Source organism: Maniola hyperantus, chromosome Z, assembly GCF_902806685.2.
Source record: "Maniola hyperantus chromosome Z, iAphHyp1.2, whole genome shotgun sequence".
Lineage (NCBI taxonomy): Eukaryota > Metazoa > Arthropoda > Insecta > Lepidoptera > Nymphalidae > Maniola > Maniola hyperantus.
This window is the reverse complement of record NC_048564.1, coordinates 3,339,103-3,356,565: the sequence shown is the minus strand read 5'-3', so window position 1 is coordinate 3,356,565 and position 17,463 is coordinate 3,339,103. Positions and strand designations below refer to the sequence as shown.

The 17,463-nt window shown below is 36.5% G+C and overlaps 1 protein-coding gene across 2 annotated transcripts; it reads left to right on the top strand.

The window, feature by feature from the left end:
- The first annotated feature begins 600 nt into the window (after positions 1-600).
- LOC117995333 (titin) lies at positions 601-9,816 on the top strand. 2 transcript variants are annotated; one of them, XM_034983342.2, is made up of 4 exons: positions 601-754; positions 1,062-2,328; positions 3,285-5,130; positions 7,112-9,816. In XM_034983342.2, exons 2-4 carry the CDS (start codon positions 1,229-1,231, stop codon positions 9,212-9,214), a joined length of 5,049 nt encoding a protein of 1,682 aa, XP_034839233.1. In that variant the 5' UTR covers positions 601-754; positions 1,062-1,228; the 3' UTR covers positions 9,215-9,816. The 2 variants fall into 2 exon arrangements, with proteins under 2 accessions (XP_034839233.1, XP_034839231.1); XM_034983340.2 differs by lacking the exon at positions 601-754 and having other exon boundaries at positions 772-2,328.
- Positions 9,817-17,463: the final 7,647 nt, after the last annotated feature.

Sequence of the window (17,463 nt, the reverse complement as noted above, 5' to 3'; positions counted from 1 at the left end):
GTTTAATGCGTAAAAAGCCCGTCAAGTGCAAGTCAGACCCGCGCAACGAGGGTTTCATACTACATCCGTATTTTTTTGTCATTTCGCACGATAAATCAAAAACTATTATGCATAAAAATAAACAGAAAACCTGTCTTATGATGTACCTACAGATAAAGCCGTTTCATATAATACCCCACTTGGATATTTACTTACTTAAAACGCTCACAACTCCGAAAAGTTAGAGGTGCGTGCCCGGGATCGAACCCCTGACCTCCAATTAGAAGGCGGAAGTCCAAGGCTATCACAGCTTGCCCTGCCTACTCTAGTTAGGTATATTATAATCGGGAAATTCAAATGGTAATGTCACGACACATGCGACAGAAAGATCGTCTTGGACAATGTTTGGACGCTATTCAAGCTGTAGTGAGTAATTCTCTAATTCTCTTTTACCGCAAGAGATCCTACTTACTTAATTAGAATGATTATTAATTACACATTCTTATATATCAATTTGAATGGCTTTCAATCAAAAAAACTGCCTTGGAGTTCCATTGATGACGCGGGAAGGTTACCAAAAATACATTCATGCTCGATCTTATTTTTAGCACATTGGCTCGGAGCACGACGGGCCAACCAGTTGAACGGAGATTTTATACCGATCACTAAATCGTTTTCTGATAAAAAACATAGTGCTAATTATTGTAAATATAAAAACAATAAATAAAGGTATGGTGGAACAGGGACGAGAGTAATGTTGTCGAAACGTTTCAAGGTAATTCCACGTTACTAGTCAAAAATAATCTGTAAATAAACCAGTGATCATAATATACAACTTATTCACACCTATTTTCACACTAACCCACGCAATCGCAACGTGTTTTCAGTAGCAGAAGCTCCTCTCGAAACGAAATGTTGTGTTTTTAGTTTGACGGTGAAATTTTTGCTGGGTCCAGGTGAAAATAGGAGATAAACAAGTCAAAAGGGAACTATGGACGTTATCCGACCTGGCACGTACTAATGTTTATCTGTTTTTTAAAACTGTATATTGACTAAACATATGGAATCTCAATTGTCACCAGATAGCGAAAACAAATTACCAACAGTCTCGAAAAAGGATTATCAATGGGAAGATTTGAGGAAAGACCGTGAGGCAGGTGGATATCCTTGGACACATCTCTTAAAAGTGCCGCTGGAAGGTGAAATCACCGCCGAAGATATAATCCGAGAAACGACGCCAAGAAGAAGTATGTCGCGAGAATTTTCAAAATCTCGGACTCATTCACCTGTAGACAGAGGTAGCCAAAAAATACTAAATCTTGATTCATCTCCGGGCAGCAGCAGAAAGCATGGTGAGGAAGGTGAAGATGAAGGTGTTCATATTCCAAATTTTTCAAAAGAAATTTCTTTAGACTCAGATGATGATATTCTAAGTAAAACGGGCAGTACAAATGCACCAAAATCTTCTGAAAGTCACCCGAGTGCACATTTAGTGGCCCCATCAGAAATTCCTAAAAGTGTTTCCCCAAAAAGCATTTTGAAACGACGTATACCAGAACCACCATACATAGGTGTTTCAGAAACACGGGAAAAAACTAGATGTTGTCATCCGCTTGTAAATAAAATAAAACACTTAGCCGATAAAACATTACATAAATTAGATAAGACCGAAAATGAAAAGTCACCTTTGTCAAAACGTAAGAAAAATGAAAAAGGCCAAGAAATTAGACAGTTAAAAAATTCACCTGGAGCGGTCCGAAGGCAAAAATTTAGTGCTATTAAGTTAGGTGATTCAGATGAGATGAGCAAAACTATGAGTATAGATACACCTCCTTCGAGAAAGAAAAAAGAACACATATATGAAGATATTGATGAATCTAAGGACGGCAACTTAGAAAAATCATTACAGTTTTCATTTGATTTACAAAAACAGTACAATGAAAACAATAATAACAACAAAGAGAACGATAGTATAGCAGAAATAAAATCTAATGCTTCTCAAGACCCCAGTTTAGTAACTGATGATAACTTATCTTTAAAAGCTGATGATCATATAATGGAAAAGTTATATAAAAAAGATGACATAAACAGAGAAGCTATACTTTTAGATGATGAGATGGACCCAGATGAACCCAATGTAGACGAAGTGTTCCAAAATCAAAAAGATGATACTCGAAAATGTGATGACTCTCCCAATATCACTATTACGGAAATAATTGATGATGACAATAGTATTGAGCAATTAACAACAATACCTATTGAGACATCACCAAGCCCGAGTCCTCGCAATACTGAACGGAAACAAAAAGATGCGGAATCCGTTGATAAAGAATGGTCTATACCCAACAGGTAAATGTTTTTATTATGAAACTTATTTTTTAGTATTTCATTGTCATGCATAATGCAAAACATTCGAGTCTCAACCGCAAAGCGAACGCGCTGGCTCATAATAATATATCTGATAAATATAGCCCTGACCGGTACGTCTTCCTGCACATTGAGTAAGCTCTTTAAAATTGTCATCAGTGATCAGTGCTCGCAGTTGCTTTCACGCTAGTGATTAGTTCATTTACTGGCGGGATTTTGAAACAGATTCTCATAATGACTAATTGTATTTGCGTGAAAAATTCATAAAAAATTTAAGCGAAAACTTAACGTAACTAATAAATAAACATGCCTCGGGTGTAAGGCTTTATTGGTTGGGCGATAGTTATGAGTAATCTCCGTCGATGGACATCCGAAGGTGGGACTCCAATAGTGAAAGCTGTACTACCAACCAGAGAAGGAAGTGTCCAATTATATACACCGGAAGTGCGGTGTGCATGTCAATTTTTTCAATGTGATTCGCTATTGCCGGAAAGAGTAAACCCAATCGGCACTAGACCAACATCGCGAGCTAGCAATATAGTTTCGAGTGTGAGGTAAGCCACACTATTATGAACAATTAAATAAAATCGTGCGTATTTTATGATTTAAATTACGACTTGCAAAATTCTGAAACTACGTCGTCTTACTATCTATCGTCTTTCGCCCGGCGACTGCTAGTGCTGCGGCTAAAACGAGCGTCAACCGTTGGCCTAATTGTTACGCTGTAACATGTGTGAGTGTATTTAAATTTAAACTCAAACTTTTGTGATTCAGCGATTTGCTTCTTATGTTTTCGAATTTATACGTAAATTAATAACTTAACTAATTGCATAGCGAATTACCTACAATATTGGTAAAAAAATCTTGCGAAAGTATTTTTCCATTCAATGTCATTTAAATGTTTAAAAACTTTTTATTTAGAATTCTTCGTTTTTCAGTGATCACGAATATGAAATAATCGAAAAACCGCCTCCTAATATAACTTATACATCGGAAAATACAGACGAAAAACAAACCATGGTTAAAACTGAAGACGAGTTATCTAGTACAACATCATTGGAACGAAAATATTTACAACATACGTCTGATGAAGAAGACCATATTGAGGATGATACCGGTCAGACAAATGAAGAAAAACCTAACGAGGATTTGATAATTGCAGAAGCACTACAAAAAGATATTGAAGAACGGTTCTTTGTAAATACACCTTCAAGTGCATCGAGAACCGAATGCGAAGTTAGTACAAGTCAGGTCGAGGATTCATCTGCATTAGAAAATTTGCCTTTAAAAAGAAGTAGTCGGAACAAAAATTCTGATGGTACCGAAAATAAAATACAACAGCGTTTTAAAGAAGGAACAGGCAAATTAAAATCACAAGCTGGGAAACTTAAAGCTAAATTAAATAACATAAGAAATAAGCAGTTTAGTTTACCAGAGAGGCCTAAGTTTAAAATGCCAGAACGGGCAAAAATTTCGCTTCCAGACAGAAGAAAATTTAGTTTGCCTGAAAGACCTAAATTTAAAAAAATTAATTTATCTGAGAAATTATCGTTTGGTGACCGAAAAAAGTTTAGTTTAACGAATCGACCTAAGTTTAATGTTGGTGAATTCACTAAATTTAAAATGCCTGAATTAATAAACTTTCCCAGTCTTGGTAAAAAAAAAGAGAAGAAAACTGGTAGCAATAAATCAGAATCTACATCTGACTTACAGAATGTAGCATCTGTAGAATTTGAAGCTAAAACATATCCTCGATTATTTGGCAGAAAAAAAAAGACTCCTTTAACTAAAACGTCTTCATCCCCAATACTAAATAGAGAAGACACACCACCACCAACATTTACATTTACAAGGATGAAAAAAAGTAACCAAGAAGAGTCTTCCTCATATATACCAGAAACTTCAGAACAACCACGAGAGTATGGTATTGTTGATAATGACGTCAACTTTGAAACCGAAATTGAAGGAAGGAAACAATTTAGCACCACATATGATTTTGATAAATTGGACCAAGAATACGTAGATGAAGAGGAAAATCAAGAAATCCTAAAAGATAACATTAGCTCAATACAAGATGTGTCGCCGTCTGATCAAGAATATACACATATAAACGAATTAAATAATGACGAATTTTTTGTACGACCGAGAGGAATTTCTCGTGAAAATATTCAAGTTCGAGAATACTTAAGCGATGAAATTCGACAAGCATTTAACATTCCCAAAAATGTTCTTGCTGTTATGGGAAGTTCCCAGGGAATAAAAAATATTTATTCAAACGAACCAGAAGCTGATTCAGAGTTTATGATTGATGATGAGCCAACCAGATATTCGACCGAGGATATAAATGAAAGAGATGACGGATATTACACATTCCCACCTGTCAGGCCTTCTAGAGCTAAACGAAAGAAAAAGGATACCGAATCAATAAAATTTATTGATGATAGTATGAATGCCAGCATGCAATTTAGCGAAGTAGATTTAGGCCTCTCGGAGTATCAACTGGATAACAAACAAATAAACGGTGATGTTGATGCCGATTTCAATAGTTCGGCTAACGACTTTGACATAAAACCGAACACAGATCTTCATTCAATACATGAATATGCAAATGACGATGTTATAGAATACCCAGATGGTCTTACAATTCAGTCAAAAACTCTTCCAATGCCACCAAAAAGAAAGAAAAAGTCCTTTAAAAAGGATCATAAGCATTCGTCATTGAATGATTTTAATAAGTTTACTATACCAGAAACATGGCATTCATCCAAAAATCCAAATGAAGATGTAAGTAGAAAGGATAACTTATTAGTAAAAACGAATTAACAAAACTAAATAGGTATTAACCACTCAAGAAAAGAATACTTAATTAACATTTTTTTATTACTTAGAAAATTTTATTAAATTTCTATTGTAAATTTTAAAGGAGATCATTCTAGCTCCATACGTTTTTGGGTCTTTTCTGAAAGTGTCAACCAACAAAAAAATTGTACATTTTTTAGAACTAACCATTTGGAGCAATAGTTAATATGGCACCAAAGTTGTAAGATTGCTCTGAGCCAAGTGATACAAGTTCGATGATTCTTTATTTTTATACATTATATTGATTTCTGAAAGTATTGGGAAACAAAATAATGGCTGGTTCTAATAAAACGTGCAATTTTTTTTTTGCTGGCCGGCACTTTCAGAAAATGCCCAAAAATAATGATCTCCTTTCATTTCATTTCAAATTGGATTATGGCCCAGTCAATTTAGCTCAAAAATAATTCGCATGGACCTGAAAATTTATATGAAATTTATATGGACTCATAAATTGTTGTGTCTGTATGTAGGTACTAGATAAACAGACTAGTATGAAAATACTTTTACTTTCATTATAGCTCCAGTGGTGTTTAAACACAGGGTACTTTTGAAAATTATGAAGAAAACGACTTTTTCAACTATTTTAATCGTAATATTATCTCGGAAACGGCTAATCTTAGTAGAAAAAGTGTAAAGACAATTTCTATAGATAATTGCTTGATCTACATATTGTTGATGGTCTGACATAATTTAATGATAAAACTTACCGTTTGGCTGAAAAACGCAAAAAAACACATTTGTGAACTTTAACCTTGAATATTTTTTTTGCAAATGTCGGATCGATGGGGACTTTGCACATTTCATTTATAATGGTATTCCGAACATTCATACAAATTTTTAGCTCTATTCGAATTACAGTACTATTGAATGTTTAATTTGACTGGGCTATTAGGTGACAATAACATAATGTGAGTAGATGTCCATGAAAAAAAAATATCTTGAGTTTTCACGCAGGATGATAAATACTCATAACTTAGACTTTTTTAGTCAGAGAAAAACGATAATGTGTGTGAGTGAGCTGGGTTAAGTAAACTTTTGATTATAGAATAGTTAATGTGTTTTCATAGTATACTTAACTGGACACAATGTCTTAAAATATTCTCGTAATATTGGTTATGAGATGCATCCAGTGGAGGCAATTGGTACTGGCAGTTGTCCAATAGATAGATATACTTTTGGACGAAACTCGAATTGTATTTTTAGACGCCCGCAGTCATTTGATTGTTGACCCAGTTTAAACGAAAATTAAAATACTCAATCGCTTAGCGGTAGGTACGGCTTTGCTGATAGGGCTACTCACCAGACCATATTATGAGTTTGTAAAAATAAAACCTTTAAATCAGAGATACTGGCTGGTACTGACAAGATTTACTTAAATAAGTAGATAAATTTCATATTGTCGTTGATACTACCATGCCGCGTAACTAACACGGTTAAATACCGCGTAAGTACGCTTTCACTAATAATTGTAGAGGAGAGCATGAAAACTAATTTTCCAAAAAAATAAGAATTCGGCCGAATTCGGAATTAACTGGTACACGGGACCATTTTGTTTTCCTAGATAGCTATACTTACTTTTCTTTCGGTATTAAAAAGATTTTTTCTGTACCTACTAGGTACAACAAAAATGTTACAACCACACCAATAGGCCAATACGTATATTGGCCTATTGGTATTAGCCTATTATATAACACCAATATTTTTAATTAAAGACAAAATTTTACAAACTAGGGACCTCGCCAAGTCAGACCAAAGAATGTTTGCTCACGAATAGGTTCGGTAAAAAATTTAGACATGATAAAATCAACCCCAAAATCAATTCGTGGCTAAACCGTGTATATTAGGTACCTACACAGTCTATGCAATAAACTAATGTATCTTACTGATGAATACTTCACTTTTACAGATCATCGTGTATAGAACTGAACACGAATACATTGTTCCTCAAAGTGATATACCAATAGCCGAGCAAAGCCCTTTGCCTCCAAGACGTAATCGATCAAGGAGCTCTCGAACGGCATCTGTCTGTGACGATGACCGAACTTCACATGGGGCCGAATCATTGATTCTTGATACTCATTTACCAACCACTGGGGATGTCAAATTAGAAGCTGGTATTCGTCAAGAAAGTCCAGGATATGCTACAGTTGATAAAAGTTACATACCAGGTAGAACATCGAGACGATCAAAAAGTAAAACCCCACCCGCAAGACGCAAAAGTAATAGTTCTGAACGCAAGTATTACACCGTGTCGGGTAAAAAGTCTGTCTTTCCTAGCCGACCACCAAGAAAAAAATCGTCAACAAGTCTAATGACTTTAAACAGTTTTAGAAAAGATTCTTTCACCGGAGATGTTACCCAGTACGACGAAATAGATGAACCTCAGTTTGATGAGGTGCACAAAGCCTTACAATCTGGTGCAGTTGTAAGCAAAATGAAAGATCGACCCTTACCTCCACCACCACGTCCTCCGAGAGGGCCTAAACGTAAAAAATCTGATGATGTAACAGAGTATTATAAATCTAAATCGGAGACGCAGTTGCCAACTTCACCTATGTTTCATTCAGATACAACTGAAGAGCAAGATGTAGTTGAAATTGAAGTTTCAACACAAACAGATCCATTGCCAGATGACATAGACTTTGAAATAGGAATGGATGAAAATCTTGATATATCTATGACCAGCTCACTAAGAGATATCATAGATGAAGAATCTATATTAGGTAAAGCTTATGATAAACCTGCAAAACCACGTCGTCCTTCACGGTCTGTTTCAAGGTCGGAGAAGTCTCTAAAATTGTCAGATCCCAAAATATCTGATTATTCTAAACCAATCCTTGGACGTACTTCACCAACGGTAATATTAGTTGAAAAACGTGTATCAAGTCCAACGAAAATTAATGAAAAAGAAGAAATCTTAACTGAAGCTTCTCTGACAGTGAAACATATTGATATAGATGAATCTCAGATACCTGATATACCACCACTGCCCAAATCAGTAAGTAAAAGTACAAGAACTCCAGAATTGACCAATGTTCCATCTAACAAAGACGATCAAGCGATTAAAAGAGTTTCTGATTCATGCAGAGATGTACAAGTAGACAATTTAATAACACAAAGACTGCAAGTTAAAGACTTAGACGTGGGGCGATTAAACGTTTCTGAGTTGCAGGCTACGAAAATTCTTGTATCAGATATCGAAGGTATGACATTAAATGTAAATGAATTGGATTCTAAGTCTGGTCATATTTCAGTGAGCGGGATTGAATTTTCACAATCAGTTATAGATGAAATTGTCAAAAAATTTGCTGAAATATCGACCAGCACTACTCCTACTATACCACCGCAAATTACACAAACAATAGAAATGGTGGACATTCCAAGACCAATAAGTAGAGAAGAAGAAACTCAAACAGAATCTCCACCAGCCGAAACCAAGGCTTCATCGCCATCCGTACCAGTAACTGAAAGTATTGAAGATATTACTGTACCTCCACAACGACCTCCCCCTCCTGATTTAACTCCGCTATTATACTCATATTTACAGGACATTGCCATCCCATCAAGTTCTTTACAACAAGGTCGCTCGTTCAGGGAACGGCATATAGGGGAGTTCCACGAAAGTCAATTTCAAATGCCACCGTCCCCATCTCGACGATCAAAAAGGAAACCAACGGTTCCATTCAGTGAATCTAGTTCTGACGAAAACAAACCTAGACCCTCACCAAGACGAATGCCACCACAGGTCAGAGCTCATGAACCAACTATAACCGAAGCAGGGGCCCAATTTCTTCGTGTATGTCAAAATTCTATAAGTAGAACTTTTAGAAATATTTTCAATACATTCATGTCCTACATCAGCAGAACGGAAGATAAAAGGGACGCTCAAATGGCAATGGTCATATTCCTTGTTTTGATTGCAGGATTGATTATGTTCGGTTTAAGCGATAGTCGAACGATACACCACCATCACTGGGAGTTTTTCAATCCACCGGACAATAAACAGTGATTGATGAAACCAGGAAATAATATCTGTTTAAAAATATTCAAATCAGGAACCGTTTATTTTGCGTTTCATAGTATTGTATTAGCAGTGGCCTATTTGCAAGCTTAAAATAATAACAAGCATTTCTAACCACTTTCCAGCACTATATTGTACCTATCATTAAAAAATATAGAGCAATCTATTTTAATTTATTATTTATTTTTAAGTAGATACCTTATTTCGATTTAGTTAAGTTAATCATAATATGTTTAGATTATTTATTGTGACTTATTGCAATATGTATTCAACCAAAATAATATATAATCGGGCCTTATGATTTTCCTAAAACGAAACAAAAATGTAGAATTTTATCGATACGGATATTAGGCACATGTGTATGTTTAATCCATCCTCAAAGTTACATCCTCGGGTCTCTAAAGCATTAAATTATTTACTACCTATCTAGGTATATATAATTATTTATATTTTAAATAGTTGTATGTGTTGTTATTAATTGCACTGTTATCTATGTAAACGTAGTTTGTGGGCTGGTGTTATGCATTTTGTAAATTTGATTTGTTTTGTAAATTGTATCTACTTAATTGAAATAAAATCTGTTCAAAGAATCCGTTTTGTTTTTGTTTGAAATTCATTTGCATCTTTAAGATTTTAAAAATGTATTAGACTATTAAGACTTTTTTTTAATAACAGTTTTACACAAAATATATTGTTTTAAATCCTGTTTTATCAGTAGTCTCTCCGTCTCTGTATGGTTCTCATAATATGAATATTAACCAGTCAAACTCGATGTAATTTTGTAGACACGTCCAAGAAACTAATATCCATGTCTGTAGTTTACCAGAATTCTGTAAAAATTGCTAATTTTTAAGTACCTAACACGGATTAAAACATATGTTCGTTTTTTGAGATCGTGTAACTTTGAAGCGGAAATCTGGATGATCACAGGCATAGATATTAGTACCCTAGAACATATCTATTGTACATAATTACATTGAGTTTGATTGATTAGTATTCAAAGTCAAACTACGACACGTTTGTTTGGGGCGCACAACGAATAAAAATGATTTGTTTTATTTAACTTGGCATGCATCACAGCAGCTGCTGGTGATAGGACTTTTCGAAAAAGCTACACCAAACAGCTTCATCCGCTTTAAAATAAAATAAAATAAAAATATTTTTTATTCAATTAAACTTTTACAAGTACCTACCTATTTTCTAATTTCTAATCGTCAACAGCATCTACCACTGGTTTGGAATGCCTTTCCTACCGAGAATAACAAGCAAGAAACTCGGCCAAGTGGGAGTCAGACTCGCACACGAAGAGTTCCGTACAAGATTACTCTATTCCCGTATATAAAAAGTTACCTGTGACTCGGCACGTCAACTCTGATGAATATAAATTATGTCAACGCCATCTAGTTTCATGTCTAAGAACTATGTTGGGATGTGGTTGGGATACATTGATAAAATACGTACCTACTGGTTCGTAGTTGAGGAACTACAATTACATAGTAGTTGCGAAGTAGTTCAGAGTAAAGCAGATAGATGGCCCGGCCCTAACACAGTATCTCAATTTGTTCAGAACTAGGTGATGCCCGCGGCTTCGCCCGCGTGGATCTTTAAAAATCCCGCGGGAGCTTTTTATTTCCCAGCAGGGTTAGCATGGGCGGGGATATAATTTTCTCCCCGGGGAAAGGATAAAATCTTTATCCCCTCCGACAGCTTTATCCACTCTCCGAGCATGGGCTCACGGGTGGATATAATTATCCACAGTGAATAAAACGGGGGACTTTTCGGTTTTTGGATCTTTTCCTTTACCTTTATTGGGTGAATGGTAATTGGTATTTGGGACCTATGTTGGGTTTATGTTGGGGTTCCCAACCATATTCCAAACATAACCCAAACACAACCCAAACATAACACAAACACAACCCAAACATAACCCAAACACAACCCAAACATAACCTAAACCCAACAGGTACCGCGAGACATGTTTTGATTTTTTAAGTTCTATGAGAATAAACTTAAACCCACGTCTAATGTCGAGGATAAAATTGTCCCCGAATTAGGGATAAACTTCTCCTCTCCCCTGTTGCCGTGCTTTGAGAGGTGGACAAGTAAATTTTATCCCTCGTCAGTGGATATAATTGGGGGATAAAATTTTTGTCTCCTGCCCATGCTAGGGGGGCTGGAGATGGTATCTATATGTTAAATGAAATATGGATGGTATCCTATAAGTGAAATGAAATAATATTTAATATTTGAAAAGTTTATTTCCTTCCGTTATGTTTAAATATAAATTAATATTTAATACGTATTTTTGTTGCATTATTATGACATATTTATTTTGCCCTTTATTAATCTGTTGACGAAAATTCTGTACATCTTATGAGTTACGCATGAGAGCTGTGATAAATCAAAAAATACATTTTTGCTATTTGCTTTATTGTTACTCTTTAAACATTTTTGTTGTGGTTCCTCATTTAGCTGTGTGGATTATCATGCAAACACATAAAATGCCTACGATGGATAATAATTTAGTGATCTTATTGTGATGTCTCTTTCTAATATGTAATCTTTATTACTCAGAAGCACTGTGCTTACTAAATGCATTCGGTAATGCATGGCACTTTTTATAAATCTTTTTAATAAAATAGAATAAATTTTATTGCATTAACTGTGTACATGTTCAGATGTTATACCTATAGTTTTAAAAAGTTCAAATACTTTGCCACTTTGTGGCGTGCAATACCTACTACAAAAAAATATGACATTAAAATATTTTTAAACACTTTATTTATTTTATTACATTGTGACCAGCTGCGCGATTGCGGGAGAATGACAGCTACAGTGTCACGATCGCAATCACCTCTGATTGGTTGACTATCGCTCACTATTGGCTACAATGCATTGTTGCAACATGAATCGCACAAATTCCGCCAATCAGAACAATTGAGATTGTAATAATGATTGATGCAGGTTTCCCACATTTGAAACAAAGCATAGTGTCATCCCTATTGTTTCTTAGTCTCGGCCGTTTAGCAAGTGGTTTACCTGGCCGAGGTTCTCGCCGTTTGATTGTAGCTGCCATAGAAATTAATTCAGGAACAGAGGAACACTTACTGGATAGAAGACTCAACCGGAGAATTTCACCATCTATACAGCCAATTACAGCTTCCACAGCGTCTTTGTCTTTATCACCACTAATGACTCGTTTCCAGATATTCCAAGCTTTGGTAATTGATTTGGCTTGCCATATCAAATTTAAAACTTAACGTAACGTAACTTCACTATATCGTTTGGATATCGTGTTTTAGGCTCAAATGTTTGTATTAATGCTTCTCGCATGTCGGACCATACTGGAGATTTCACTAACCACGTATCTCCAAGAGTTTTGGCTCGACCTTGCAACAAGCCAGCTATTTTCGTGCATACTTCATAATCAGTCAATTTCCAGTGATTCTTTGCTCTATCCACGTGTTCGCACCAGTCTCGTATCGGTACATCACAATCAGGGTCAAACGATGCGATATACTGCTCCCAGGCACTCTTTAGGAAGAATATCATGATCTGAAAAGAAACAAACAATGATTACAAATTAGTACTCGTGATTGTTGTTGCAATATTTTTATCTTGTTAAATACAACTCAAATTCAAATGATAGTATGATAATGGGGCCGATTCTCTTCTACACAATCTCTAAACTAAACTAAAATAGCAGGTCTAAGTCTAGTGCTATCATTTACAATGGTACCGCAAGCAACATTATGAACGGGATAGCACAGGATTTAGATATGTCAATTTAGTTTAGTTAAGAGATTGTGTACAACGGAATTAGCTACAATATGTAGTTATATGTACATCCCAGAGTTGTAAAAAGAGTTGAAACCGTTGAAAAAAGTGCATAATTATAGACTGCTTCATCATACTGGGTCTTAGTTTACAAGTTATTCAAGTGCAACGGTCAGTTTGTTCAAAATCGCAAAGTCTGACTAACGTTTTTATGATGAGAAAAATGGAAAAGTTTCCCGGAAAATTTTCAAAATCGGGAAAAACTGGGCATCCTTTTTTTATATGAACTCAAGACCATAATAATTGCTCACGTTACAATTCAAAAAGATGGATATGCATAATTTTTTTGTTTTGTTTATTGTCATGAAAAAGTTATCAGAAAAAAAAACAGTGAATGCTTATTACGAAAATTTGGGCAGGACGACTGTCAGGTCTGCTAAACAGACAGGCTATAATAATATAATTTTTATACATTTACCTTGTCCAGAAATGCATTTTGCATTATCAGATGCTTCAGTTTGCTCAGCAGAGCATAAACTCACATCCATTTCAGATAGGGCTGCCATAATTACTGAAAGGACGAGCGGGACATCCATCCATATGCATACTGATACTGTAAATTCGAAAGTGTTAGTCTGTGTGTCTGCAATTGGAAACGGCCTCCTGGAAGAGATCCCACGTGATTTAAAAAAAAACTAAATCCATGTGGACGACGTTGCAGGCATTAACCAATACAAGATAAAAGCGCGAGCGAAGCGAGCGTGAAATTTTTGACATTAAAAAATTGTAAATTAAAGAATTAGTAGGTACTCTATTATCTCATTTTTCGTTAACGGCGCGTTGACGGCGGCGCGGCGGTGCAGTGGATAAACGTCCTAACGCCAAACCGGGACAATTAACTTACTGACCAGGACACCGGGACACAACGCTTCAGACCGGGACATGTCCCGGTGAACCGGGACGTATGGCAGCCCTAATTTCAGAGGATTGCTAAGTTGTTGATGTTGTTGCTGAAATAAAATAAGTATAACATAATAAAGTACAGTGTGACAAGGCTCTCTTGGCACTTGAATGACATTGACAGGGGGGCGCTGTTGGAGAATAAAGGCTTAGAATATTCAAACAAGAACAAAGGGGACACTTGATGGCAACGTTAGTTCCGATTTTCGCCATGCGCCAAGATAGTTTTGTCGCACTGTATAATATTGATATAGTTACACTAGCGACCCACCCCGGCTTCGCACAGGTGCAAGGTGTTCAATTGATAGCTTTAACATTTTAAATAATATCTGTCACGGCTGTACTCACGTGTTTAGTCGACGTTAGCCCGAGTAGTAGAGTAGTATTAATGTCATCCTGCTGTAATATAATGATAGCTACTGGTTTGCCTCGAACTAAGATCTTGTGTACGATAAGTTCAGAGCTACCATATACCACCTATTGTCATTTAGTTATTTATTTTATTGTATTTTAGTTTTAAGTTTATATATTGTATTGGGTTTATACCTTTAAATAAAGAATAATTGAAAATTGAAATTGAAAAGCTACAACATTATACTTGCTGGGGATTGAAATTATAATGAACTATTTTTTACCAAAGGATTTTAAAAAGTACAGAAATATAATATTCAGCTTGTATAATTGACTTATAATCAACTTTTTGATTGATAAGGTAATAAAACTAGACTACAACAAGTTTCTACATTTTGAGGTGTTTATCCACCTGAGCCGAAAGGTAGATATTAATAAAATGAAAACAAGAATAAAATGGATTTTATGGCAGAGTTATACACTCTGCTTTTCACTTTGATAGTGAGGAAATGAAACAGTGATATTGTAAGTAAAATACACATAGCTATGCCAATGAAAATACATTGATACATCTTTAGCTATAGTAAATCTATGACAAAATGTATCTCTAATTATTCAAAGTGAAAATCATATGATTTTGTATATTTAATGTAATCCTGTATGTAGCGAGCACCCTCTATTCTGGTGAGTCTAAAATAATTTTAAATACATTTTAAGTTTTGAAAAATTTGTAAAAATGATGTTCTGAATATTCAACAACATCGTAAGACAGGGACTGTGTATGAGAAGTGAAAATTACACCTATAATGAGGTAGATTTTTATTTTAGTATAGACTCTTACCAATATTCAAATTCAATGTTGGAACAGCAGTTTTAGTAAGACGTCCACTGGATGTTTGGAAAATTCCTCAAAATGATCACACACCACACACGATCCTCCGCCTTCCTCATCCACCCACTTCCCGCTACCAGCTACCTTCATGTCTCCAATTCAGGTCGTCAGTCCAGCGGCCGGGTTAGAGGTCGTCCCACACTGCGCTTGCTGATACGCGGTCTCCATCTCCATCTCCAAGTTTCACTGATCTTAAATAATTTTCATCACAAATAAGAAATATCCTTTTAGGTCCCGGCATTGATAAAAAATATAATAGGCAACTGGCAAGTACTTTACAACAAGGAACGAAGAATAACTATTTACAAGCCGCTAATTTAGAAAATAGGAAAATAATGACATAAATATAACCTCCAACGTCAAATTTTTTTTTTTTTTAATACAATAAAACTTAAAGCTAGCCTTATCTAATTACTATATAAATCATGACCGCGTGGAATGGTGCCAAGAATACTGGCTGCATTTCCGCGCTGGACAGCTAGGCTGATCCGCTGCGCAAAAAATGAGCCAGCCCTTCTGTCACCAGTTGAGGCTATTAATCGCGGTGAAATGTCTCGTAAAAAATTTTTAGCACTAAGACTCCATGGCCCCAGGGTCTCCACGGCAAACGGCACAAAAATGTAACTCTCTATAAGAGAGGCATACTTGCGCCGCTTGCCGTTTTCAGCTGTTTCTGCTGCGGCTCCCGGTCTTGATGCTGTCTTCCTGATATGACACGGGGCCAATGTGTCAACGCAAGTTGCGTCCCACATTAGCGCCCGTCCCCGTTCCCAGGGAACCAGCGTCAATCCATCAGGTCTCTTGCCATCATCCCGACTAATCCCTGCCGGCTCAATGAGCGCAGGAATATTTATGGTGGCAAGAGCTCTTTTAATTGTATCGTTAAGAGAGCCATGCCTAAACAGCCTACCGGAGCTCCTTTGGCAAGAGAGTCCGTGGATTCCAAATTTATCAACCTCTTTTCCACACGGACATCTGTGCTGATGGCACAGTGGTGTTCCCAATCTGAGACCTAGAGCCACAAATTGCAATCACTAAAAGATTGCAATATTGTTGACATCTTGTTGACTGTGACATTTGTCATTTGTGACTTGTGATCGGTGTCATTTGAGGTTGATTGGTTATGTTGGCAGTACTACATTTCTATCAGTGTTAGTGTCGGAATGTTGGTATTTAAGCATTGCATCTATTTCATACATTTTAGTTTTTTTCAGTTTTGTATGAAAATCCCTTCTCTTAAAACGTAGGTATTGATTACATAAACGTTTTTTTACTTTTTTGAGTTCTAGGGATAGACGTTGGTTACGACCACGTTTTAACCAACACCACCCACCACCACAATTTGAATTTGACTGACGGCTGTCCTTGACCTCCTTGACCTGACTGCATAGAGTAAAGTAAATAAGTAATACATCCTTGACGTTTTTTCAATGACTTTCTAGCATAGTCTTATGCAGGCTTCACACAGTCGGCCAACACTCCAACTGTTCGTCCAACCTTCCACGTGTGGAGATATTTCGTACGTCATGTTCAACGATGTCAGATCGTGTTGGCGCGTGATCGCTTGGATGGTGGTAAAATTGTAAATGGATGAAAGGTGTTTGCCAACTCACACTAACAGACCCACAGTAACACATCATTGTAGTCGCTTCACTCAGGAGAGGCAGACGTGTGCAAGATGTATACTGCGACCCCAGCTGAAAACTATTTCGCGCCAAATTGTTATTATCATGACAGAGAGGAGTAACGATACCGTACTTTTGTTTTTGGGGTTATATTCGACGGAGAATCTGTGCTTTACTATACTATACCTACTTAGCAGTTAGCAACCACCATTTTTGTTTTCGCCGTGGTGTTTTGGTTATACGTCGGTTATAAACTTATTACCTACTTGTTACTCTGGACATGTACTGACATAGCTCAGCGGGTGGTGAAGCTGAAGTGGCAATGAGCAGGGTAGGTACATAGTTCGAAAAACCGATTGACGTTCGGGTCCCAAGGTGCTGGAATGGCGACGTCGCACCGGAAAGCTCATCGTTGGAAGACCACCCACAATGTGGATGAACGACATCGAGCGAGTCACAGGGAGCCGCTGGATTCAGGCAGCGCAAGACCGTGGTGTGTGAAAGTTCCTATAAGAGACCTATAATATGTCCAGCAGTTGAAGACCGCCGGTGGAGAGCGTGGTCTACAACAGGCTGACTCAGCCTTTAACTAAACAAAAAATAAAAAGATTTGACGGAAAGTGTTTCTGGCG